Source organism: Aedes albopictus, chromosome 2 (genome assembly GCF_035046485.1).
Source record: "Aedes albopictus strain Foshan chromosome 2, AalbF5, whole genome shotgun sequence".
NCBI classification, from domain to species: domain Eukaryota; kingdom Metazoa; phylum Arthropoda; class Insecta; order Diptera; family Culicidae; genus Aedes; species Aedes albopictus.
In genome coordinates this window covers 159,706,751-159,734,525 of record NC_085137.1, presented here as the reverse complement: position 1 = coordinate 159,734,525, position 27,775 = coordinate 159,706,751, and the positions used below count along the sequence as shown (strand labels likewise).

Sequence of the window (27,775 nt, the reverse complement as noted above, 5' to 3'; positions counted from 1 at the left end):
GGTCTGCTGAACGATCCGGCTGGAAAAACCCTTGTACAAATGTTTCCAGTCTGAGTGAAGCCAGTCGATTGAACAAAATCCTTGCAAAATCTAAGGATTTTCAAGTGAACGAACTTCGTTTGCCAAATGGTGATTTCACTTCCTCTGATGAGGAAGTTTTAGAATGTTTATTCAGTACACACTTCCCCGGATGTGTGGATATTACATCTTCGGGTGAACCTGATGTCTTTTCTTGTAGTTATGATTCTTTAGCTTCGGCTCGGAGTATCATAACTTCAGAATCGATTGAATGGGCACTTAATAGCTTTGCTCCTTTCAAATCTCCTGGGGCAGATGGGATTTATCCTATTTTGCTTCAGAAGGGATTTGATCATTTCAAACATGTTTTGAAACAACTACTTGTTTGCAGTTTTGCTACAGGGTATATTCCCAAATCCTGGCGGGATATTACTGTGAAGTTTATTCCGAAAGTGGGTCGCGCGTCGTATGAAGAAGCAGAGTTTCAGACCTATCAGTTTGACCTCTTTTCTTCTGAAATGCTTAGAACGCATAGTCAATCATCACATCCGTGATGTTCATCTGGCCAATGTGCCTCTTCATGTGAAACAACATGCTTACCAATCTGGAAAGTCTACTGTGACTCTTTTACACAAAGTTGTTTACGATATCGAGAAGGCATTCGCTCAAAAGCAATCCTGCTTGGGTGTTTTCTTAGATATCGAGGGTGCCTTTGACAACGTGCCTTTCGATGCCATATTGGAAGCCGCACGGGGTCATGGTATATCTCCAATGATTTCCAATTGGATTCACCAAATGCTCAAAAACCGACATCTCTTCTCGACATTGCGTCAAGCGGCGATTAGGAAATTGAGTGTTTGTGGATGCCCCCAAGGGGGAGTCTTATCACCACTTTTATGGAATCTCGTAGCAGATACGCTATTGAGGCAACTCAATAATAGCGGTTTTCCTACTTATGGTTTTGCCGACGACTACCTAACATTGTTAGTCGGTATGTGCATCAGCACCATTTTCGACCTGATGCAAAACGCTCTTCAAGTAGTTGAGGGTTGGTGCAAAGACTTAATGTTGGTGTCGCCAATATGGCCTTTCGGTGAATCCGAGTAAAACATCTATTGTTCTTTTCACGGAAAAGCGAAACCGTAATGGTGTTCGAACTTTACGTCTCTTTGATTCTGAAATCAATGTGACTGAACAGGTAAAGTACTTTGGAGTCATTCTTGATTCCAAGCTTTCCTGGACACCTCATGTTGAGTTCAGAATCAAGAAAGCTTGTATGGCCTTCGGGCAATGCCGGCGAACCTTTGGTACAACTTGGGGTCTAAAACCCAAGTATATCAAATGGATCTACACAACTGTTGTTCGGCCAATATTGGCCTATAGACTGTTTCAGAAATTATAAATACACTTTGTTTATTAAATTAAATGAACTGTTCTAATGATTTTTACCAACTTCTTTCAGAGTATAGCATATTGTACTCCATATTTTTATATTTCCTTTCAATCGTCTCGATATTTTAAAGAACAGTCGAGTTCTCTAACAAATAACTTAATTTTTCAAATTTGCATTTGCACAAAGGTGTTTTTAATGATTTCAACATTATTTATCACTAAATACCAAAAATTATCTTAATTTTTATCACATTCGCTTTCTCAACAAGTTGTCTAAGGAATGCCTTGATAAAAGTTTGGGAAAAATCGATAAAGGCATTTCCACAACATTTTTTCGGAGATCAAGTTTCTCATTTTTTAAGGTTTTCTACGGAACATAAGAACTACCACACAGTTTCTTAGCTTTCCTGAACGCATTTAAACTAAACAAACTCATTTTTTCAGCTCATTCGATCCTTCAGATGGCAAAGCTTGTCATACCATAAAAACGAATGCAGTAAGCAGTAATTAAGACATTTGTTTGCTTAACGTTTGTTGCTACTGGTGTTGTTGAGAAATTTAAAACAAAAAGTTTTGTTTTGAGAAGGCCCGTAATGGTGGTTCTTGATCAAATATTCCAGTAAAAATTACTCTAAGCAATCGAGAAATATTTTTTATTATCGATACAGCAATTTTTATTGTGTTTGGAAATTAAATATTTTATCTGTGAGATTTTTTTCTATTCTACTATGCTACATTTTTTGACTACTTTGTGCAACTTCAAATTTTGATGATCTTGTTTACAGAGCCCTATTTTTTAACTTTTACCAGAAACATCAACAAAATTGGTATTATTTGCTTCGTTGGCATGTTTACTATTAGAGCTATAAGAAACTTTTTTGGATAATGTGCTCACATTGAAATGGCAGGTTATCGTTAGTGTATTTATAATTTCTGAAACAGTCTATATGGATGCCTTGTGTGGTGGCAAAAGGGCGAAGTGAGAACGGTCCAATCAAAGTTAGGCCATCTCCAAAGGATGTGCTTAATGGCGATGTCTGGAGCGTTCTCTTCAACTCCTACGGCAGCTCTCGAAGTTCTCTTTGACGTTGCCCCACTACACATTCATCTCAAACAAGAAGCACTTTCTTGCACTTACCGCCTATGGGTACTCGGTTTACTAGAGGAAACTCCTGTGAACCGCAGTTCAACACACACCTCGTTGTTTCCACTTTTGGTGAATTGGGACAAAGTTGTCCTTGCTCCAAGTGATCTTACAATTGCTTGTAATTTTCCATATAGGACATTTTCCACGAAATTCCCTTCCCGGGAAGAGTGGACATCTGGTTATCTGGAGAGAAGTATTTCAGACGGCATCGTATGTTACACTGATGGCTCCCTTCTCAAAGGTCGAGCAGGTGCTGGTGTTTATTCTCGTGAGCTAAGGCTGTATCAGTCTTATTCACTTGGCAGACACTGCACCGTTTTTCAGGCCGAAATCTTTGCTCTTATGTGCGGAGTGCAATCAGCACTTCAGCAGCACGTAATGGGCAAAGTAATATACTTCTGTTCAGATAGCCAGGCTGCTATTAAAGCACTTGCTTCGGCCAACTCCAGGTCGAAGATAATTATCGCTTGTCGAACTCAAATTGAGGAGCTGAATTCAGCAAACGCTGTTCACCTTGTATGGGTACCTGGCCATTCTTCCATCGCTGGAAATGAATTGGCTGATGAGTTAGCTCGCACTGGAGCATCACATGACTTCATTGGCCCTGAGCCAGCTATTCCGGTATCCAAGTGTTGGGTGAAGCTTCGGATTGACACGTGGGCTGCCACTCAGCACAAACAATACTGGAATAGTTTGGAGTCATGTCGTCAAACAAAATTGTATTGTACTGAGCCATCTCTAGGGGTGGCAAAGTATCTAACAAATCTGTCAAAGCAGAATTGCAGCATGCTGGTCAAAGCATTGACTGGCCACTGCCGACTCAGTTATCACATGGCGAATATTCAGCAAGCTGATTCATTTGCATGTGATAGCTGTGAATCCGATTATGGAACTTCGTATCATTTAATATGTCCAGTTTTTGCGCAATTTCGTTTCCGAGTACTCGGGAAACACTTATTAAGTGAAACTGACTTCAGAAACCTGAATCTTCAGGACGTTCTGTTGTTCTTGACCCGCTGTGGTAAAGAGCTATAGGCTCTCTTTACGCTTTATGCATTATCACAGTGCCCTTTTCAGGGCGCTGTTCGAACCCATTGTGGCACGCTTATGCGTTATTACAGTGTCCTTTTCAGGACGCTATGTGAACCCATTGTGGTACGCTTTTGCGAGTATGACGATCCTATTCCCTTACCTGTCCTTTCCCATGTCCTATCCTTTTTCCTTCCCTTCTCCGTCAGGTAAATGATGAATAGGCTCGTGTTCATGGCGATGGCACAAATTTCCCGAATGGAGGAGAACGTGCCTCTAGAGCCGACCTACTGATACCTGATACCTGGGCTTCCACTTTCTTAATTCTTGCCCCAACGTGGCTACGTTGGGCGAACGTTGAGTTGGAACCGTAAATTACTCGCGGCGAATCAAGGTTAGTTTGGTTGGAAAGATGAGAACAAATTCCAAATAGGTCTTCGCGTTGAGAGCGAAAAATTACTCTACTGAATCATGTTTCATAGACCTATGGTATGTTAAGCTCCAGCATAAGGATAACAAAAACCCATTCATAACGTATGCGGATATGCTGAAATTTGCCTGGAACGCCAACCGACGGTTTTTTTTTGACAAGAACACAATTATTAAAATGGCCAGGCTGACTGTGCAGACTAATAATGGGTTGTCCAAGTGGTAGGGGAACTGGGGGTAAGACGCCCACGTTAAGGAAGAGTCCAATTTTAATCACGAAACACTTTATAATACACATTTTTTTGGCACTAACATGAAGCACCAACATGTTTCCTTCCAAATGGAAGAAACCATAAACCAGTTTTATGTTTTACCACTGAAAAATTCAAATTTGGAAAAAGTTTGATTTTCAGAATTTTAGTTTTAATGCGGGGTAAAACGCGCCACTAGCCACAGCTAACGCCAGGATGCCAAATTGTGTACATATACTTGCGCGCCTGGTTTATTGTCAACTGTTATTGTTCGTGAAGGGTATACAGTCATTACATAATTATGGATCACCTGTAATTATGGGTAGGGGTTCCATGTAAACGTCATAGTGAGCTGTTTTATCAATAATTACTACAAAATGACGCATGGCTGTGTGATTAGTGAACTTATTAATAGCAAAAATGTGCTGTTGCTTGGTTTCAACTTGTGTTCTACATAATTTGTGCCAGAATTTGGATCTAAATGGCTATTTAATGTAAATAACTGGGGGTGGGCATTTTACCCCACACAAACCTCAGAAGTTTGGACCCTTGTAAAAAAGTTGTAAGGGTCAAATTCGATACTTTTTCCGCTTGGTACACAAACAATGGGAATGTGCAAAACAGTTTGTGGGGATAGCGAGAAAAAAAATCTTTTAAATGATGTAAAAAAGTGCAAACATTTGACAGGCTAAAATTACATCAAAAGTAACCAAAATCTTTTTTCGAAGTTTTTGTACAATTTTTGTAGTAAAAATATGTAAACTCAAATTTTTTTATTCTTATTTTAGCGATTGCAATAGAAAAAAGTTTTGAAAATAACGTGGTTTGCCTAAAACAAGGGTGGCCCAACTTGCCCCCTATGGGCGTTATGGCCGCAGTTCCCCTATACGGAATGGATGGCCCAATTTCTAAAGCTTGTGGAGGACTAGGTACTTTAACCCCTTCGGGACGAGTTTTTTCACCGACCTCGCCGCTGTAGAACACGTCAGCGAGGTGCAAATGACCCAACCGTCCTGAAAGGGTTAAAATGGAATTCTTCAAAAGCCGGAAACGAACAACAATCATCTGTCGATACTTGCTGTGTATAGCAACGTTCTCTAAATTTTATTTGTTTGCACCGTTCTTACACAATATAATTAAAATATTCTTCTTTTTTCCTCTAAGATAATAAAGTCTGAAATAAGGGATAAGGGAGGGGGAGGGGGTTGTGTATGTAATAAAATGAACTGAAAGCAATATTGTACGCACTTTGACATGGTTGTTGGGTATGTTACTTTGCAAAAAAAATCTTTTGTATTGTTGTTCCAACAAGTGGCCTCTCCACTGTGCTTGGCCACAGGCTGTTTTGGACCACCAATAGCAGATAGGGAAACTTATATATTTTCGAAAGTTTTGTTCTTTTCGTCATGAGGGTTTTTAAAAACCTGTTAAACTCAAAATTGGTCTCAAATATTTCCCAATCAAGCTGACTTATCCAACCAAGCTTCAGGTAATTTGGTCGATAAAACCCTCCATGGCGAAGAGAACAAACCTGCCGATAACACCTATGTTTACTCTAGATAGAAACGAAACAATAGGAGGCAATCAGTGAAGTACTAGATTGAAAGTAGTGAGCTGGATTTTTGTATGGCGAGATGATCAATTCTCCATTTCTGCAATGAAATGGTGCAAACAGCGTGCGTTATATGATTTATTGACTAATTTGATGCTGTTTGAGCAAAAGTTTGGATAACTGTGTTGTTGTAGTTGCAGGAAAAAATAATACAACAACACAGTTATTCAAACTTTTGCTCAAATAGCATCAAATTAGTCAATAAATCCCACGCTGTTTGCACCATTTCATTGCAGAAATGGAGAATTGATCATCTCACCATACAAAAATCCAGCTCACTACTTTCAATCTAGTACTTCGCTGATTGCCTCCTATGGGGCACTTTCGGTGTAGTACTAGATTTGTAGTAATGAGCTGAATTTTAGTATGGTGAGAAGGTCAATTCTCCGTTTCTGCAATGAAATGGTGCAAAAAGCGTGGGTATTATGATTCCTTGCCTAATTTGATGCTGTTTGAGCAAAACTTTGGATAACTATGTTGTTTATGTTGCAAGAAATGGAGAAAACAACAACACTGTTGCCCAAAGTGTTGCTCAAACAGGATCAAATTAGGCAAGGAATCATAATACCCACGCTTTTTGCACCATTTCATTGCAGAAACGGAGAATTGACCTTCTCACCATACTAAAATTCAGCTCATTACTACAAATCTAGTACTTCACCGATCTGTCCTATTGGGGATCTTCATTGAAAGTCCTTCAAATTCTCGCTAATACCAGGTCACCACTTACAAAAAGGCGTCTAATTATGTCGCTAGTCAACTGCGTGAGTCAACTGAATGTTTTGCAATGTTCGTATGTAATTCTCTAGTCAAACTTAACTACTTCATTCGCCCTCTGGGGTTTTAGCGAGAATCTTCGGCTATGCTGTTTCAAGTAGCGTAGGTCAGAATTTCACTTTTTCTTTCATAAATCTTAAAATGGATATCAAACTTCCAAAAGTCGACACCGAATACAAATACATCGACTCCACCGAGTCTTACCGCAACAACTTTCAGGGAGTATTTTTTTTTTTGCGTGGCCAAGCACAGTCGTAGGTATAAGCAGAAAAAATATAAAACAGATTAAAGACAATTTTCCGGCGAAATCATACAATCCTAATTCCTTGTTACGTCTCCAGCGCATTTCAATTTAGTAGGTACCTAAACTAGCTACCGACGCATGGCGAACCCATGCGACCCGTCCGGCCCGGCAGGCGTCCTCAAAACGTTGTTATTACTATTGTGGTGGTGACCGAAGGCTCCGATGCCACCGTTACCGCCGCCACCGCCACCGTACGCCGAAATTGGTCCCATCCCGTGGTGGTGGTGAAAGCCGGTGGATGATGATTGGGCCAGCGGCATTCCGTACGGGGGTCCCGGCATAGGCTTCTGATGCAGATGGTGCAGCGGCTGCTGGTGATGCTGGAAGTGATACCCACCGGGAACGTGGGGACCAACCACTTGCTGTTGTTGCTGTTGCTGCTGCTGCTGCTGCTGTCCGGGATAGAAGTGATGATTGCTGGGTTCCGGAGGAATCCGCCCGGATGAAGAAACGGGACCATAGAATGAATGACCGGGAGGCAGCTGTGGCATATGGTGGTAGCTCAAGGGTGAAGGTCGGAAAGACATATGCGGCCTGTCCAGACGAACGTTGCCCCCGTTATTGTTGGTACTGTTGCTGCTACTGCTGGTACTGCTGCTGATGATGTTGCTGTTGTTGCTGTTTATCCGATAACCGTTGGTATTGGGACTGCCTTTTTTCGGTGCTCTGGAAAAACAAGGAAATCGTGAGATCACATTAGGCCTTCATACTAACGATATGAGAAGAATTTTGAAATTTAATACGTGAAACAGTATTGTACTCGCTGATGAACAAAGGATAAACTTTTACTGGTGAGCATGTTCCATGTTATTCAAATAAATCCTCTAGTCAATAACATTCTTGTTTCATTCCTTATCTTCTTCTTCTGTTCTGTTGCTTTTACGAACAATTCATTGATTGATGAAAACAGATTTATTCTGGCGCATAACTGACTAACAGAAATGTAGGATTGTAATGCTTGTTTTAATTTCTTACAAGAATAATCAGAAATTGCATGAACTGCCCTTGTTCGCATAGTCGACGTAACCATTACCAATTGCAGCATACTGTTGCTATAATCTATCAAGTGTATGTATGTATGATGAATTATCATGAATAAAGGGCAAGGTAATCCTTACTTAGATATCTCCGAGGGAAAAGCATAACGTTTTTGTGTTTGAACCTAGTAGCAACGGCACATTGTACGATCATCTATGATCAAATTCATGTTATACATAGTACATAACAATATTAGAATCTTAAAGTTTATCTTGTATTATAACTATATCCGTCATTCCAGATCCTATTCTCAATAGGTTATGGGTCCAGGCATTACAACTTCAAGGAATGAAAAGGATTCGTTGAAAGATTAATTGGAAACGAACGTCGCGGTTAGAAGGCTTGTATCTCGATTGGGGGAAGATTTGGAGAAGCTTGACGGAAGCAGGGATGGGAACACTCACTTGCAAAGATTTACCCTCACTTGCTATTTTCTCTTAGCTCTGAAGCATGCTGTCAAAAAACCAAAAAAAAACTTTTACCTTGTAGTTTTAGCAAAAAGTTTGCCGAATAGAATGAAGGTCCCACACGTATACCAAAGTGGTGAGAGAGTTATAAAGGCGACCCTCCACGAGGTGAATGTAAATTACACTCACCTCGTGGAGAGTCGCTTCCATAGCTCTGTCACGACATTGGCAAGCGTGCGCGACCCTTATGCCTGGTTTACATGGTGCAAGTGACTTGAAAGCAGGGCTGAAAATCGTCGCCGTACGACCAAAAAAGTCGACGACGAGAACGAAAACTAGATCGTCATCGTTGCTCGTTCCACATCGGATGACTCATTCAAGCCAGCGAATCGTCGTGAAGGGCTTGCGTCGTGACGAAAACAAAATCTTCATTCGCTTTGTTTCGCTCTTCGTCCAAGTGCATCTAGCCGACGGAGTCAATGTTGCCACCAGCAACACACAAAAAAAAAGGTTTTAATAAAAAAATAATTGCACCTGGAATCAAACAACGAACCTCTAGATTGCCAATCCAGCACTCTTACCAACTGAGCTAGTGAGGTTTCACATTACCGTAAGTGCCGAAACGCCAATAAAAGCTATTCCCAGTTGGCGTTCGCTTGGCCCGTCGTCGCTCATTTCCAGGGAACAAAGAGGACGACGGAAAATTTGGTGGGTGACTATTTATGATTGAGCTTCGTCGTGACGCCCGCAGTCGGCGACGAAAAGGCTAATCGTCACCGTTGTTCTTTCGGACGAAGATTGTTTTATTGTTATTTTCATGCAGTGGTGACGAGAAGGACGTTTGTCAACCCTGCTTGAAAGTGCCAAATTGAATGCGAATTGAACGTGTATAAACACCACCATTAGGGTGTCCCAAAATAGAAAAAGTGTCAAAAAGTTAACTTGCTCACCCTTAGAATGATAGATTAGGGTCCTAGCAACAATAGTTCCATACATGAAAACTCAATCAAAAAATATTTAGAGGTTGCACGCATCGATTTTATGAAAAATGGACGATTTTTGGTATTTTTACCAAAAAAAAAATGCTAATATGAGTTGAAAAATAAAAGAATTAAAAGTCATCAATCAAAGTAAATCATAGTTCTGGGTCCCGCAAACAAAGTTTGGAGGGCGTTTAGATCATCAAAGCTGATTTTACATATTTGGCAAAGGTTAAAATATCAAAAAATCGCGATTTTTTTCGCCAAATTTTTCAAAAATGCTCAATTTATAAGGATTTTTAAATTTTTCCTGCGATTCACAATTCCCTTATTTTATAGCAAATTTTGTGTAGATTATTTCGGCTGAAGACAGTTTTGAGCTATCTCCTTCATGAGCTGAGATATCGGTATGATAATGATAACACAATCAATGAAAAAATCATGTTTTCTTACGTTAGTCGATTTTGTTCACTAGTTTCCATGACTACCATGCAATTAAAACAACACACGACAAATTTTAGACATTACAGTACGTGCAAATGCACATTTTTGAAGAATTTCAGGAATGTTGGATTGCTATGATCATTACTGATTCATACTGCATGACAGTAACAATATGTAAATGTTTTGAGAGTTAATCATCGTTTCATATCTACATATGCTGAACATAACTTTTTTGCAATTTCTCATCGTAATAGACTGTTTTACCTCACTCAAATCTGACAGAAAAAGGCCTTTTTCTAACACCAAATTGAACCATTACAGCACTATTTTCAGTTTTGGTCAACTTTTTGATGCTTTCTGGACGCAGTTTTGAAAAATTGTGACAACTGCACAGTTCAACCTATTATGATCAGATTTTCTTAAGCATTGGTCATAAACATCAGTGTGCAGTTTGATGAAAAAGTTCTGTTGAAAACTATCCAAACAATTCACCACATCGAAGTCATTCATCCAACGCATGTTCAGCACCACAAACAGCGCCTACAGTGGCTGTTTGAGCCTTACCGAAGCAGCACATCGTCATTCTGCACCTTGTTGCGTAAACTACTATTCACACCCGCTTTGTGAATACGAAAAGATTTTTTTTTCTTAGATTTCATCTGTTGATCAGAGTAGCAAGCCACCGATTCAAAACTTGTAATTTTGATTGAAAATTATGTTTTAACAAGTAAGCAGCGCAGCAGAAAGATTTCAACATTGACATTTCTTAGGTTAACACCTCTTCTTGTAACATATTAGGCCAGTCACTAAGTTTTATTTTTTTTTTTAAATAATAGTAGAATCTAAACATCCTGATGCTTTCTGAAATCAAACTCTAGCTGCAAATATGAGCGCTAATGGTTTGCTTTTAAAATGAAATTATAGAATGGAAACCAATATTGTGCAAAGAATTAGCTTTAGTTAAAATTTGCGAATAAAAAGAAGAAAAAATATCCTTATATCCGTGAAAATACCTGCATTTCCATGAACATATTTAATTTTTTATGTCGATTGGCTGAAACTATAAAACTAAATTTTTCTTTCTTACAGTTTCAATTAGCTATTTTATTTTCATTTTAGTTGTTTTCAATGTTAGAGCATTAGTTCTGGTATAACTAGAAAGAACCTATATGTTTGCTTAACAAGAGCACCAAAATCTACTTGAAAAAGGTAAACACTGTTAAGCGATTTACACATTACTCAAAATATATCATAGAACTTCACACATGGAATTTGATTGTCTGACTTGCGATCACTTATATTATTAAAATATCGCAGCGAGCCACTTTTTGAGTCTTTCTTTGAACCGGTAAGCACAATCAATGTAAAATTATCAAAGTAACCCAATTATTTCTGAAAATCTTCAAAAATGCATACTTGCATAACATAACATGTCAAAAACTTGTTATTTGCTTTTTTTGCATGGTAGTCATAGAAACCAATGAACAAAAACAAATAACATAAGAAAATCCGATTTTTTTTATTGATTGTGTTATCATTATCATACCGATATCTCAGCTCGCGAAGGAGATAGCTCAAAACTGTCTTCAGCCGAAATAATCTACATAAAATTTGCTATAAAATAAGGGAATTGTGAATCGCAGGAAAAATTGAAAAATCCTTATAAATTGAGCATTTTTGAAAAATTTGGTGAAAAAAATCGCGATTTTTTGATATTTTAACCTTTGCTAAATATATAAAATCAGCTTTGATGATCTAAACTCCCTCCAAACTTTGTTTGCGGGACCCAGAACTATGATTTACTTTGATTGATGACTTTTATTTCTTTTATTTTTCAACTCATATTAGCATTTTTTTGGTAAAAATACCAAAAATCGTCCATTTTTCATAAAATCGATGCGTGCAACCTCTAAATATTTTTTGATTGAGTTTTCATGTATGGAACTATTGTTGCTAGGACCCTAATCTATCGTTCTAAGGGTGAGCAAGTTAACTTTTTGACACTTGTTCTATTTTGGGACACCCTAACCACCATTCATCTCACATGACTTGAACGAAAGTTGAACATGTTGAACTTTTTCATTCAAGTCAAACGAAATCATCTCACTTGCCCCATCTAAACCTGCGAGTTATGTGAGTTGACTTCAAGTCATCTGTCAAGCGAGATGAATTCAATTCAGTTTGCTTACGCAACGCACGAGTTGAACAAATCACAACTGAGATGCATTCATGAGCATTCAAGAATCACTCACTCAATTCACGAATCGATTCTTTGAGTCGAATCGCGAGTGAGTTACCCATGTCTAATTCGAGCCCGTATGAAGTTTAGGCTGCCAAACGGTGAGTCGATAAGGAGTGCATCGCGTCCAACATAGCTCTGGTCCTCACAAGTTCCTACATCATGCTTCCACGGGTCAAGCGATGACAAAGAACGCCAGCTAAGAGTGTGCTTAGCTGGTAGTGCAGCATGGGCACTGTTGTCCTTCTGACTTAAGCTAGAGTGAGGAGGTACGACCCGAGCGTCTTTTCACCAAGGAGGTGCGACTCAAACAGCGTCTGTTCTGGAATCCAGCGGCTGAGTAAGAAACGCTGCACCACGCCCAGCTAGATCCAAGGTGGTAGCCCCATCAGCGTGGCCGTCCCAGTGTTGGTTTTTTTTTTTTAAGACGCGGACACCGTCTTCAGCCAGAGGCTGCACAGACTAAATGAAACTAAACATTAGACAAGGGACACACGGAGCATGCACCAGTGGATACGGAGAAGAAACTATTCTCACGAAAAGTTTCATCGCCCGGAGCGGGAATCGAACCCTCACCCCATAGCATGGTGCGATTAGAAGCTTGGTGACCCTAACCGCACGGCTACGAGGTTCCACGTTGGCACGTTAAACAGAACTGACACGATGGCTCTCCGGCGAGACAGGAGTGTTGGCGTAGGCCTAATAAGCCACCCGTAAAAATCCCCTTTGCGAATAACATAGGAGAAAATACGACTCGATACAATTGGCAAAGACCCACGCGACGAAATAAGGACTACGATTAGAAACTTGGAACATGGAATTGCAAGTCACTAGGTTTCGCAGGATGTGACAGGATAATCTACGACGAACTAAATCCCCACAACTTCGACATCGTGGCGTTGCAGGAACTTTGTTGGACTGGACAGAAGGTGTGGAAAAGCGGGCATCGGTCGGCTACCTTCACCAAAGCTGTGGCACCACCAATGAACTGGGAACAGGATTTATAGTGTTGTGCAAGATGCGACAACGTCTGATCGGGTGGCAGCCGATCAACGCAAAGATGTGCATGTTAAGAGTTAAGGGCCGTTTCTTCAACTACAACATCATCAACATCCACTGCCCACACGAAGGGAGACCTGATGACGAGAAAGAAGCGTTCTACGCGCAGTTAGGGCAAACATACGATACGATGGTTGCTCGCCGCGTGATGTGAAAATCGTTGCCGATGACATGAACGCGCAGGTAGGAAAGGAGGAAATGTACAGACCGGTAATCGGGCGAAACAGCCTGCACGCCGTATCGAATGATAACGGCCAGCGATGCGTAAACTTTGCAGCCTCCCGTGGTATGGTAGTCCGAAGCACTTTCTTCCCCCGCAAAGATATCCACAAAGGCACCTGGAGATCACCCGACCATCAAACAGAAAACCAAATCGACCACGTTCTAATCGACGGTAAATTCTTCTCGGATATAACCAATGTCCGCACATACCGCAGTGCGAGTATAGATTCGGATCACTACTTAGGCGCCGTCCACAAATTACGTAACGCTCTAGGGGGAGGGGGGGAGTACGGCCGAGCGTTACGGCCCATACAAAAATTGTCAGGTTTTCATATAAAAAAGCGTTACGGAGGGGGGAGGGGGGGGGTCGAAAAATCTCGATTTTAGCGTTACGTAATAAATGGACGCTGCCTAGTCGCTGAATGCATGCGTTCAAAACTTTCGACAGTTATCACCACGCGTCGACGCCGAACGCCGCGGCTCAACATCGAGCAGCTGCGTAACGTAGAAGTGGCTCAAGAGTACGCGCAGCAGCTAGCAGTGGCCCTACCAACGGAAGAGCAGCTTGGCGCAGCTACACTTGAAGATGGCTGGAGGGACATCCGATCCGCCATAGGTAGTACCTCGGCTACAGCACTAGGCTTCGCGACTCCGAATCACAGAAACGACTGGTACGACGGCGAATGTGAACCGTTGAAAAACGAGAAGAATGCAGCATGGGCGAGAATGCTGCAACACCGTACGAGAGGGATTGAGGAACGTTATAGATAGGCGCGAAACAGGCAGAACTCAGTCTTCCAGATGAAGAAGCGCCAGCAGGAAGAACGAGATTGCGAAGCGATGGAAGAGCTGTACCGTGCTAAGGACACACGAAAGTTGTACGAGAAGTTGAACCGCTCGCGCAGAGGCTTCGTGCCACAAGCCGACATGTGCCGAGATAATCACGGGAATATGGCGCCATCCACAAATTATGTAACGCTCTAGGGGGAGGGGGGAAGTATGGCCAAGCGCAATGTTGCTGAACACTGATGAAACATGCGAAGGGCGATGAATATTGCTTCGCCATGTACATGTGAACTGCGAGTGAACAGGTTTGCCAATGCTTGAGCTTTGTTCGTCATCAACAAAGCGTCGTCGTTGCTCGTTACGACTGGAAAAAAAAACTTCATCGCCCGAAGACATGATTGCTTCGATGCATCATGCGTGCTCTTCGCGAAGATCAGAAAACCATTCGCACGAGCAGCTTCGTGAACGGCACCCGCTGCACGGCATTCTAGCTAACATGGTACCCTGGTACCTGCTAAATAAAAATGGTCATATTTTTGCCATTTTATCGCCGATTCTAGCAATCTTGGGCTAATTCGATTCAAAAATCACCTTCTACTGAGTGGGGGAGCCGGAGCGGTCACCGAGGATTGCGGAAAATCCGGATTTCGGCGTAGAATTTTAATGCCTGATGCCAGGTCTTTCCCAACCAGATTAGCCGCAACGAAACTGTCAGAATGCACTCGCAGCGAAGAGGACGATTGAAGGAGTGAGCACCATGAACGAATGGAAGTCGCATGTGGTCTGCACAAATGATCAACTTACTTCCTCGTTCACTGCTCCCATTGACTTGCTAGAGTGTTCTTCGCGAAGCATAAATGAAAAAACGAATGCTTGTGAATAATGGATCGCGAAGATGCAAAAATGAATGCTCGCGAGGAAGATCCAACGCAACATTGGCCAAGCGTTACGATCCATACAAAAATTTTCGAGTTTTCATACAAAAAAGCGTTACGGAGGGGTGAGGGTGGGGTTAAAAATGTCAATTTTAGCGTTAGGTAATATATGGATGCTGCCTATTCTCACGAGCGAGCGTGAGGTGGTCGAGAGGTGGCGGCAGCATTACGATGAGCACCTCAATGGCGACGTTGCAAGTACCGAAGGTGGTTTGGTAACAGATTCAGGAGTATGTGCACAGGACGAAAGACTTCCGGCCCCTGACCTTCAAGAGATTGAGGAGGAGGTTGGCCGGTTGAAAAACAACAAAGCCGCTGGAGCAGATCAACTACAAAGTGAGCTTCTAAAATACGGTGGAGAAGCACTGGTGAGAACACTACACTGAGCCATTACCAAGATTTGGAAGGAGGAAGTATTACCGGAGGAATGGATGCAAGGTATCGTGTGTCCCATCTACAAAAAGGGCGACAAGTTAAAGACACGGGACACGTTCAATGCTTCCAGTGAGCTTTTCGCTCTTTGAAGGAAGCACGACACTAGACAACGGACTAGCATGCAACGCCCAGTGGCACAGCCGAAAACTTTTCCTGACAGCTGCGGCGGGAATCGAACCCGCGCTCCTCAGCACGATGCGACTAAGAGCTTGGTGACCCTCGCCGCACGACCACGGAGCCGTAGTTGAATTGCGGGAACTACCGCGCGATCACACTACTGAGTGCTGCCTACAAGATTCTCTCAAATTTTATGCCGCCGACTATCACCGATTGCAAGAGAGTTCGTGGGGCAATATCAGGCTGGATTTATGGGTGAACGCGCTACAACGGACCAGATGTTCGCCATCCGCCAGGTGTTGCAGAATGCCGCGAATACAACGTGCCCACACATCACTTGTTCATCGATTTCAAATCGGCGTATGATTCAATCGATTGAGAACAGCTATGGCAAATTATGCACGAATACGGATTCCCGGATAAACTGATACGATTGATTAAGGCGACGATGAATCGAGTGATGTGCGTAGTTCGAGTATCAGGAACACTCTCGAGTCCCTTCGAATCTCGCAGAGGGTTACGGCAAGGTGATGGTCTTTCGTGCTATACAAATACAAATGGTATACAAATAAATAAACTACTTGATAACCACATAATATTTTTGATAGACTTATCACATACTCCTTCTTCAGTAATCCATATGATTTATCTATCGATAATCAATGTACTGGTGGGTAGATTTGAAAATTCTATCCCAAAATTTCAAATAACTAAATCCCGGAGGCCACTCCAGGAACGCACCAATACACCAAAACCCAAATCCCGATTTGGATAGCAATAGTTTACTCGGAGAAATGGCATTCGTTGTTATGGGTTTTGGAGTAATGGTATAATTCTGGTTATGACCCTTACATTTATGTAGGGTAGAATTCACAGATCAGTAATTTTCATCTCACTTCCATTCTATTTCACACTTTATATAACGAACATAGCTGATTTAGTATGGATTGTATATGTATACCATTTTTTACCTTAAGAGTGTAACCCAACTCGATAATTTAAATTATGTTAATGAAATCCCGTGCAAAAGTTTGGGGTCACCCCCTCAAAAACATGAAAATGTTTTTCGGTTATATCTCAGTCATCTTTCACTTAATCCACTCGTGCTTAGACTCTCTCGAAAGATGAACAGTTAGATTTGATTCGTAGGTACTTTTTACAAATTTTATATGGAATTTTTAGTATAAAAACTTTACCCAAACTTACATGTTTTTCCTAAATCTGCACGAAAAATTGTTTTCCGTGTAATTCAAAATTGGATCGACCAAATTTTGAAATGAAAGTTGCATTAGATCCTTATTTCTATCCTCTCTGAGAGCCATTCATTAGATTTTAGTGGAAAATTTCATAATATAATTTAAATTATCAAGTTAGGTTTACACATCACCGTCAAGTTTGGGGTCACCCCTTAGTATGTTGCGTCGTGCATAAGTTTGGGGTCGCCTTCCAAATGTAATCTTAGTCGGATGTTTATTCAAATCTCCATTTGTTTTTTGTACAACTCCAATTTCTTCCCTTGTTAGTTGAAAGGCAAGACACAGAAATGGTTATGAAATGTTTATAAACTAATTTCTTGACTAAGTTACACTCTTAAGGTAGAAAATGGTATATACAATCCATACTAAATCAGCTATGTTCGTTATACAAAGTGCGAAATAGAATGGAAGTGAGATGAAAATTACTGATCTGTGAATTCTACCCTACTATACCATTACCCCAAAACCCATAACAACGAATGCCATTTCTCCGAGTAAACTATTGCTATCCAAATCGGGATTTGGGTTTTGGAGTATTGGTGCGTTCCTGGAGTAGCCTTCGGGATTTAGTTATTTGAGATTTTTCGTGCAGATTTATTTAGGAAAAACATGTAAGTTTAAGTAAAGTTTTTATACTAAAAAAAATATATGCAGTTTGTGATAAGTACCTACGAATCAAATCTAACCTTTTATCTTTTGAAAGAGTCTGAGAACGAGTGAATTCAATGAAAGATGGCTGAGGTATGACCGATAAACATTGCCATTTTTTTAGGGGGTCCCCAAACTTTTTCACGGGAGTGTACGTTGCCCTTCCGATGCAGCTCGGCTTCAGCAAGATCTGAACAACTTCGACCAATGGTATACCTTAAACTGCTTGGTCATCAACCCAGAAAAATGCTCCACCATCACTTTCGCTAGAATCCGTAACCCCGTCATCTTGATTTACATGCTTCGCGATAAAGTAATCGAACGTGTGGATCGCATAAAGGACCACGGTGTTATCCTGGACGAAAAGCTGCAGTTTGATTGCCATGTTTCGTACATCGTGGAAAAAGCGTCCCGTGCATTGGAGTTTATCTTCCGTATCGCTAAAGACTTCATCAGTGTATACTGCCTCAAATCACTCCAATGCTCGTTGGTTTGTTCAATACTTGAGTACTGCTCGGTTGTATGGAATCCATATTACCAAAATGGGATTGAGAGGATCGAGTCCGTTCAGCGCCGCTTCCTTCGTTACGCTCTCCGTCGTCTACCTTGGCGGGATCCGCATAGGCCATCTAGCTACATAAGTCGATGTCAATTGATTCATCTGGACACACTTCAAGTACGCAGAAACGTCTCTAGGTCACTATTCATAGCAGATGTTTTACAGGGTCGGATTGACTGCTCCGCTATCCTAGAAGCTGTCAATCTAAACGTTCGTCCAAGGGCGCTTCGAAATAATTCTATGTTACGACTACCTTTTTGGTGCACCAATTACGGTCTACACAGCACCCTGGACAAAGGCACAACCTTGTGATCAGCTTGATTGCTGTCAGGTCTCGGCCTTAAATGTATCTTTACTCTACAGAGAAAGATGCACACTCGTGGTGCCAACAAGAACCGATACTTTTCGTGATCAAATCAAGAAGCGTTACGGTCCTTTTTTGTTGTTTTTGATATATTTGATTTCTATTTGCAGGAAGGAAGTTGATACACAATATGCTCTTCTATTTTTTGACATTATTAACCAAGCTCCCTAGCTTTGAAGACACAAGAACAAGAAGAACTAGCATAAACGGTTCACTGAAAATCAAGCACCATATCTTCGAACTTGTTCATTTTTGTGAAAATACGCAAAGGTAAATAACGTTGACCATTTAGTTAACAACACATTCTTTCACAGCTCAACACGCAAAATCAATCTCCCACCTTTCCTTATCCTTAAGGCCACGCAAAACTTAAAAGCCGCATGGCTAAAGAGGTTGCAATGCCTACTCCCAAATTCCACGGTGTATTATGGACGATGTGAGTCCTTGGACTTGCATTGGAGACTTGGCCCCATGACCCCCTTGTGCATCAATAAAATAAAATAAAACCAATTACGGTCTACACAGCGCACTTATGGGTATCCAGCGAACTTTCAATACCTAGGGTGGCATCAGTATTTGATTTTAATTAAGGTCGTGAAAATGTTCGTCGTAGCTTTTTCGCTTTTTTCTTTAGATCGGATAACGGTTAGTAACAAACTTGCTCATGTTTTTTTTTGTACAAATATCTTTGTCTAGTTTAAGTTTTATTCAACCATTGGGACCATGGTTGTCTGTTGGTGTTGTCAAGTAAATAAATAAATGCGTAGGTCTAAGATCGCCAAATTCAGGGTGGCCAGTGAATTACAGATTTTTAATTCCCGGTTTTCTCCCGGTTTTTTCCCGGAATTTTAATTTTTTTTCCCGGTATTAAATTTTTACTTGAACTGAAAAATAAATTCCCATAATCGGTTCAGGACCTGATTGTAATGGAAATTTTAATGATTAAGGATATATATCTACATCAGGGCTGCCCAACGTACGGCCCGCGGGCCGGATCCGGCCCGCGAGGACATTTTGTGCGGCCCGCGGCACGATTGGACAAAAATGATAGAATTTAGCCCGAGATATTATTATTCTGAATATTTTCCTTTTTCAATGGAAATGTATTTTAATAATATAAAAAAAATAAAATGACTTTTTAGAGTATATTTTGTAAAATTTTTAAAAGATTTAAAAATATGCAAGCATTTGGTTTGAGTGTCCTACAGAATTGAAATAAAAGATTCTTAACAATAAAATAATGTGTAATGTGAAAATTCGTTTGATAAGATTGTAAAACAAAATATAAAGATTACGTCATAAACTTAATTTAGGAAAAACATGAAAAATTTAATCACAATTTTTGAAGCTTTCAGAGATTTTTTTGTGCCATTCAATAGCTCTCTCTGGTACTACATTGAAACATGTTATTGAAACTTCCTAAATACTTTGTCAAGCTCCAATATTCTGCAAGATATGAAAAAACCTTTCAAATTTCATTAGAAACATTAAACTGCAAAAAAAGTTCTTTTCTATTATCTAGCCATGCTCAGAAAAGAATAAAAAAATGTATTATTAACGAATTTTTATTTCTGGCCCGTCGACTGGTATGCAGTTTCACCAGTGGCCCGCGGCCGAAAAAGGTTGGGCAGGCCTGATCTACATTCTTCTCACATGATATAATCATGTAAAACTATAGTCAATGCCAAAGAAACAAAATTAAAATTGAGGAAGTGTTTTTTACAGTTACACAAAATTCAGTGTTCACAGAACCTATTTTTCAGGAATTCTAAAAATACCTATTCTTGGGATTAAACTAGTGGAAATTACACGATGTTACGTTTTGGCGTCTATATAATCATTAGAATTCCTAGAGGATTCCCATAATGAATTGCTGAAGAATCCCCAATTAGAATTCTTGGAACAAACAGCAGTAGGAAATCCTGAAGAAATTCCAAAGATCGTTATGAATGGAATTCAGCAGAAGCTCTGAGAGAAATCCAAGAACAAAAGCATAGACCAGCATAAACTCTTGCGGAAGACAAAAACACTCCTCCCAGAAGAAACTCTTGCCGGAATTCTAAAAAATAACTCCTGGAGAAATATTAACGCAAATTTTTGAGGAAATATTAGAAAAAAATAAATCTTCGAAGATTTCCTGTAGGAACTCCAGGAGAAATTTTAGAACTTATCAAAAAACTAATATATGTTTGAATTTTCAATGAAACTCCTGAAGGAATTTCATGAGGATCTTTTGCTTAAAACTCTGAAATATTCTCTTAAGAATTCCAATTTCTAGTGGCAGTTTTTTTTACAATTCCAATGAAACATATTATAGGCTTCTGTAAAAACTGTACGTGTACGTTTGCGCAACTGTAAAGCACTTCCACATTTGTTCTCCTTTTTAGTTTAACATCAAAACATAATTTTCACTAGGATTGATACAATATGCCTGATACTTGTGTTAAAATTTTAAAGATTTTTCTTATTGATTTCGGTTCAGATTCAGCCAATATTAACACACAGGCTTTCATGAAAAGTATTCAAACTTTTGATGGAGAGAAATGATATTACAGTTATAAGGATACTGTTGCGCAGTAGAATAACTAGCCACAGAAGTTCAATGTCGGGACTGTTCGTGTGACTAACATCTAGTTTGCCACGCCCTTACAGCGTCAGCAGCGGTACTAGAAGTGTCAAGTTAATTTTGTTTGCCAAAACAAAAGATCCTCTACAAGAAGGACACTCAAAAATAGTGAATTATTGCAATTAAAGTTATTGAAATAATTAATTGAGAAAAGTGACTACAGCGCCATTAGAGTTCTAGTGTATTTCTATTTGTTGCGCCAACATGAAGCATATTGCTGAATTCTTTGAGCAATCGCAAACTCCTGATGTTAGGTTAGGGATGTCTAAAACATTTTATTATGTTTAAATTTTGTATAATTTTGCAATTTTTTCACTCACAAATTTCAGTGTAAAGCTTTGGCTACATTGTTTTGTGTTCGTCTATCATGTTTCATATAATAGTATCGTTTGTTTTGGCTTCAGTTTAGTTGTAAATGTTGTTAAACTTCGGCACACTAACGACAATGACCTATTTACTTCATTTAGTCTGTATGTCATCAATTCCTTGTGGCTGTTAAAAGGGCAGTGCATAACGATTTTAATTTTTTAACAACTCAATATAACGCATGCCGTATTTTCAATGCAAATTGTGTTAAACCAACAACAAGCTGTGCACTACAGATTATTCTCATAGAATAACAAAAAGTTGTTAATAATTAGAAATAATAGATCAGTACGGAATCAATCCAAGGAATGCAAGATTTTCCCGGTGGCAATCTGGATTCCCGTATATTTCCCGGTTTTTTTCCCGATGATTCTGAATTCCCGGTTTTTTTCCGGTTCTCCCGGTTTTCCCGGTTCGCTGGCCACCCTGCAAATTCTGCACTCCCATGCCAACCAACTCCGAAGATGAGTGCCTGGAAACGCCCATGTCGATCATCAGGCACGCGATCAAGGCCTTGGATCAAAACTCAGTTTTCCAAGCAGTAATTCAGGGTGTCTAACCATTACTCAAAATAAAGTTCCCTGAGTTTTCCAGGTTTTTCCAGATGAAATTTTAAAAGTTTATAATTCAAAAAATTACTCATTTTTTTATTTTAATGGGTGACTTAGGGTATCATCGGTTTATTCTCTTTGTCATGAGGGGTTTATGTCGGTCAAATTGGATTTGATGCCAACTCTGAGTTCAACAGGTTTAAAAAACATGACGAAGAGAACAAAACTGCTGAAAATACGTAAGTTCCCCTACTCTTCAAAAATTCTTCCAAGATTTCTGAGCGTGGTTCCTGGAATTTCTTCCAGAGTTTCTTCTTGGATTTCCGCAGGATTCTTTCACGAGGTATCTGTTTGAGTACGTCCCGATGTTTCTTGCAGACGTTTTCCGATATACTTCCAGAGATTATCATTGGTCGAGCCTCGTAGCCATGCGGTTAGAGTCCGAATGGGTGAGGGTTCGATTCCCGCTCCGAGTGATGATTTTTTTTTCGCGAGAACAGCTTCTTATTCGTAGCCACTTTTTACCGATAGTTTTCAGTTTCTCTTGTTTTTCTCGCGGAATTTCGTCCGTAGCTACTTTCAGGATTCCATGAGGTTTTCAGAATTTCTCCTTGGATATCCTTAATATTTCTTATCGGGATTACTATTACCACGAACTTTTTTCAAGATGTCTCATTTTTATCAGGTTTTTCCTGAAGTTCCTGTCGAGATTTCTTTAATAAGACTTTGCGGAAATTCTCTTAAGATTTTATTTGAATTCCCTCGAATATTTCTCCAGGAATTTCTTATAAGGTAGGGTAGCGAGCCACTTGGGTAGTGGCCGGTATTTTGGGCATTCTTCGCTATAACTCAGTCAATTCCAAACCAATTGACTTAAAATTTTGTACATGTACACGGCTAGATACTATACGTATCTCATCGTGTTCCAAAAATTTTGTCAATTGGTTTAAAATTGGCTAAGTTAAAGTAGAAAAGTGCCCAAAATAGGAGTCCTGCCGAAATGGTTCCACTTCCCTATTTGTAAACAAGTTACAAAGTGTTAAATTGCTGATCAAATATTACTTTTTCGATTTCATTTGATGGTGTTTTACACAGATCTTGTTCCATTTGATTGTCCTGGAAATCGTAGCCATGAACGTAGGTAATTTTGAAGATGTTTCTCGATCGGCTTCATATTCACTGACCACGAAATGACTGACTGTGTGAAGAGGAAGAGCGAAAATGAAAATGTTTTTTTTAATATTGAGTGCAGAAATAATCAAATTCGTGCTGTTTTTTATAAAATGACTTTGAACATTTTGCACCCTGCCCAGAAGACATTCTGAGGAAACTTCGTAGAAGTTTGCAATAACTTTGGGAGAAATCCCTCAAGGAGTATCTAGAATCTCGGGACAATTACTGGTAAAGATTCCGGGAAGAGTTTTGGGAATAATGCAGAGAATATCTTTAAAATAATCTCATGTGAATCAATGCAAGAAATCCGGTACAACTACAAGGAACAGCCTGGCTCTTAAAGAATTCAAGAGAAGAATTCAATGAGAAATATCAGCAATACTTCCTGTGGAAATCCCAGAAGGCACTCTGAAAAAAAATCTTAGGAGAAAGTCTAGGGTAAATTCAGAATAACTCTGAGAGACACCTCATGACCAACATCGGAAGGAATCTTCTGAGAGAAGTTCCAGGAGATACTCCGAGAGAAATCTCAGGTAAAACTTCGAAATAAACCTCGCGAGAACGTATAAGAAATATCCCAGCTGAAATTCCTGTAGGAGACCAGGAAGGACATCTCGAACAAAGCCCACAGAAATTGTTTAAAGATATCATAGGAAAAAAATATCTTGAAGGAACTTTAATTAAAATCCCAGGAATAACTCCTTTAGCAACTCTGAAATAAATTCTGAGAAGATCTTGTGGGGAAGCCCAAGAGGAACACCGGAAGAAATCGCGTAAAATCTCTATGAGGAATCCCGACATAAATTCTTTTAGAAAATTCGGGATAAATTCTGGTAGAAATCCTACGAAGATTTCTTTGAGCAAAACACTGGAGGAGCTCCGGGAGCAACACCGGGAAGAAATAGCATTCCCGCAAAGAATAAAAATACAAAGAATGCCCTCTCTTTTCTTTTTCTATGTAAACGTCAAGCGACAAGACAAGTGGCGCTCTCTAAGCATTTCAAGGTGGAAGCTCTATGTAACAGTGTTCGTGATTTGTCATAAGAGAAGGTGGTGTGCGTATGTTTTGGTATCCGCATACAATCAGTAACGCACACTACCGCATGAAGGTTGAACTTTCATCCGCAGATAGCGCTGCGGTAGTGTCCACCCGAGCATCAGCGGAGTGGGCTTTCTTGATATTCTTATTCTTTGATTCCCGTGAAAAACTTCAGGAGAAATCGGTTGGAATTCAGGAATCCTGGAAGGAATCCTGAAATATACCTTTCCGGAAAAAAATCAAAAAGGAATACCAAGAAAAATAGCGTCAAAAATGCGGAAGGAATTTTATAAGAAATCCTGGAAACATTCCAGGAGGTATTTTTAAAGAAGTTCCAGAAAGAAATTCTGACGGAATTTCTGGAAAAAATCCTTGTAGCGGAATTTTTATATGGATTTTACTACCAGGTTTTTATTCATACGACCCAATGTTTTTTTTTGTCGGAGTAGGTAAAATTTCCCTGAGCAATCAAGATATTCCCTGAGTACCTATTCCAGGTTTTTCCCTGTTAAATAAAATTTCCTGAGGTTTATCGGTTTTTCCAGGTAGTAGACACCCTGGGTAATTATACCTTTCTTCTGAAGGGTAGAAAAAGGTATATGTGCCAATTTGTAGTCGAATCGTGTTTATCATAGGTAAAAGGGTACGGTTACGCTATCTGTTCGTTCCGTAACGACGGCCGTTTTTGTTATTTAAATGATCAATACCTAACCCACCGTTCAAAGTGCTGAAAATCGTGATTTTCTAAGCGAAAAAAATTGCCTTCATCGGTTAAAGGTATTTGTCACCAGAATTACATTATACAATATAGAGCATATTATTTGAAAAATATTATAATTGATCGGTTTCATTGACCTAACTTTGTTCAAAATACATTATTCATCCTAGTTATCTAATATTCACGTTATACAACCCTTAAATAAAATGTTTAAATGACATACATAGTTGGACATGTTTGAAGCTTCACGATAGTAACTCATTACGTTCATTCTAGTGCACCCAGATGACCAGTTGTAGGTACCACATTGTGACCGTAATAGAAATATACCAAGTAAACCAACTCTAGCAGTCCTTGAGGCCATTAGGCTTAATTATATAATTTTACAATAGATTTGGAAACGCACTTCCGCACCGGTACTTACTGTTCGATCTGCTTCGTTTGCTGTTGTTCCTCCTCGTCGTGCGCCGATCCCAGTATTCTCAGGCGGGCCTCCGCATATGCCTGTTTCCGCTGATCCAGCGATTTGATCTGGGCTTTCGGTTTGCTCTCGGCCGCGGCCTTCTCCGAGCCATCCTGCTGAGCCTGCAGAGACTGGGGCCTCCGGAGAATCTGCATCTGCTGGGGCCGCTGCAGTATCATCCGCGGGCGAAGTTCCTCTTCCAGCGTTGCGGACAAACTGGTGCTGACCGGGAGTAGTCCTCGGCTGCCACCGGAACGACTACTGCCTCCTTCGCTACTTTCGCCGCCGCCGCCACCAGTCGGCAGAGTGGTTCCATCGTCGTTCGACAACTTGCTCAGACTCAGACGAGCAGCCAACTGGAAGAGAAGGTCACTTTTTGTCAATAGCTAGCCTCAAGTGGGTTGCGTTGCATGTAAGATAAGCTGAATGCAAAAATGGTGAACACTGTGTTTACCACCCTCCCCCTCCAAAACTGGTAAGAACCAGTAATCGAGATCTCATCTGCCGAACCCCGCCAAAACGCAATTACTATTGTTCACGGATGGTAACCCATATTGTGCACTTTCTGGTGCCCTCCGATTCGTCATCGTTTCTTCCGCGCACACTTACCCGATCCTCGTCGATTTCTTCCCAGCTGTCGTCAACGAGATCTTGCTGCTGCTGCTGTTGCCCTTTGCTGTCAGACATATTTTCCCTCCGCACGGATCCTTTCCACACGCGCACACACAATCCACGCTACCGAATACGGACCGTCCGGCCAGTCGCTGACACGACACGGGAACCAAAATTTAGCGTTGCTGGACGAGCCAAAAACCCGGAAAAATGATAAAACGCGAAGGAATTTTCCCCGAAAAAATTTTGCACACCGAGAAAAGTGAAAACGAGAGCGAACAACAGCAAAAAATACTGCTCTGTCCTCGCCAGCTGTCAACACGACGACGACCGCGGTGGTGGCAGTGTGACAGCTGTCAGTTGCAGGGGTGGGCTGATGAACAGCCAATCATGGTGCCGCTGCAAAAAAAATAGATGCAACACAAATCAGCCTACACTGAACGGCGGCTTGCGGTTAAGGGCGGACGGGACGGTCGGGGAAATATCCGCCATTGCTCTGTTGCTACCTAGGATAGGATACGACAACTAGTCAGCCCAAAAGAGACCAATTTGGGGACCAATAATCTTAGCAACGCGGAAAAACAAGACAGCAAGCTGTGAAATTAGACAGAGAAGTTGCAGGTGTCACATCCTATCCTAGGTTGCTACTAAGATGGTAATCTCAGATTCTACTTCATATTTTGCAACAAAAACCTATCACTGTGTATGCTCACTTGCAGTGCATATGCTGATTGTTTTTCAGCATCTTCAGTGCGATAGAACTCGAGATTACCATCTTCAAAATCGCGAGGCAAATTGTTAGAAAGAGAGGCAAGATAGGAAAAATAACACGGCGTCCCGTTTCACCTTAAAATTACTATTCTGAGGGTCAATTTAAATACACAACGCCACTAAATTTGTGCAGACTGAGTTTCGTTTCAATTTAACAGAATTATGTTTTCAATTTTACCATGGACTCAATTTTCAATTAAAAAAAGTTTCTGTTGGCAGCCGGATTCGAACCAAGAACCTTGACATCACCAGGCTCGCACGCTACTACTCAGCTATCGAACCGGTTGATGTGAGAAGAAACAACACGCACATCAGAAAGCGTTGGTGGGTCGATGATCATGTTTTGCCATGATAAATTTAAAAACATTTTTATGCTTGTCATTACTACAAGACGCCTTTCAGTGTAGCTTTGAAACAACATAAATTATTATTTATTGTTACCCATTATGGGTAGTATATAAGTTACGAGCAACCCGTTTCCACTGACCACAATTAAACCGTTACCACCGATCATGCCGATATTCGTCAATAAGCCACTTTCGCTATCCAAGCCTGAGACGCAATCATCATGAGTCAACATAAACATTCATTCGCCGGAGCACCATTGCAGCCGAATCGCACCAAACATAAACATCCACCCGCGCATCATACGACGTAGAATCATCGTCATAGCTGTGGCGCAACATATTTTTCAAGTTCAAGTTCAGTTAGGTTAGATCAGGAATAATCATGATCGATCGGGAAGTGTTAGTTTATAAAAACTGATTCGCACAATACATTATACAGAAGAGAGAGTCTTCAGCTGAAACTGAAGTGGCGCAGTCGTAGTTTTTTTAAAAACGCCGAAACCCCCTCGGGTATCATAATTGTCGCAGTGTCGGTAGGATACCGCTTGCAGTGATCAGTGATTAGTGAGTTTTTTCGGGACAATTCCCATCAGCGAGTGCATATCGTCGATTAGAAGAAAACTTCATTTCACCTGGACACGGCGGGAACCGAAGACCACGG

At 40.5% G+C, this 27,775-nt stretch overlaps 1 protein-coding gene across 1 annotated transcript; it reads right to left on the bottom strand.

The window, feature by feature from the left end:
* Positions 1-5,332: 5,332 nt before the first annotated feature.
* On the bottom strand, positions 5,333-26,336 carry LOC109414312 (GATA zinc finger domain-containing protein 10). Its single transcript, XM_019688132.3, has 3 exons — positions 25,994-26,336; positions 25,346-25,740; positions 5,333-7,625 (listed from the first exon to the last, which is right to left on the bottom strand). The coding sequence occupies exons 1-3, from the start codon at positions 26,069-26,071 to the stop codon at positions 7,028-7,030; spliced, it is 1,071 nt and encodes a 356-aa protein (XP_019543677.3). The 5' UTR covers positions 26,072-26,336; the 3' UTR covers positions 5,333-7,027.
* Between the last annotated feature and the right edge of the window lie 1,439 nt (positions 26,337-27,775).

Coding starts and splice junctions, on each gene's coding strand:
- LOC109414312 (XM_019688132.3), bottom strand. CDS start 26,071: ATGTCTGACAGCAAAGGGCAACAGCAGCAGCAGCAAGATCTCGTTGAC. Junction 25,741..25,993: donor AAGAAATCGACGAGGATCGG/GTAAGTGTGCGC, acceptor CTTCTCTTCCAG/TTGGCTGCTCGTCTGAGTCT. Junction 7,626..25,345: donor CAAACGAAGCAGATCGAACA/GTAAGTACCGGT, acceptor TTGTTTTTCCAG/AGCACCGAAAAAAGGCAGTC.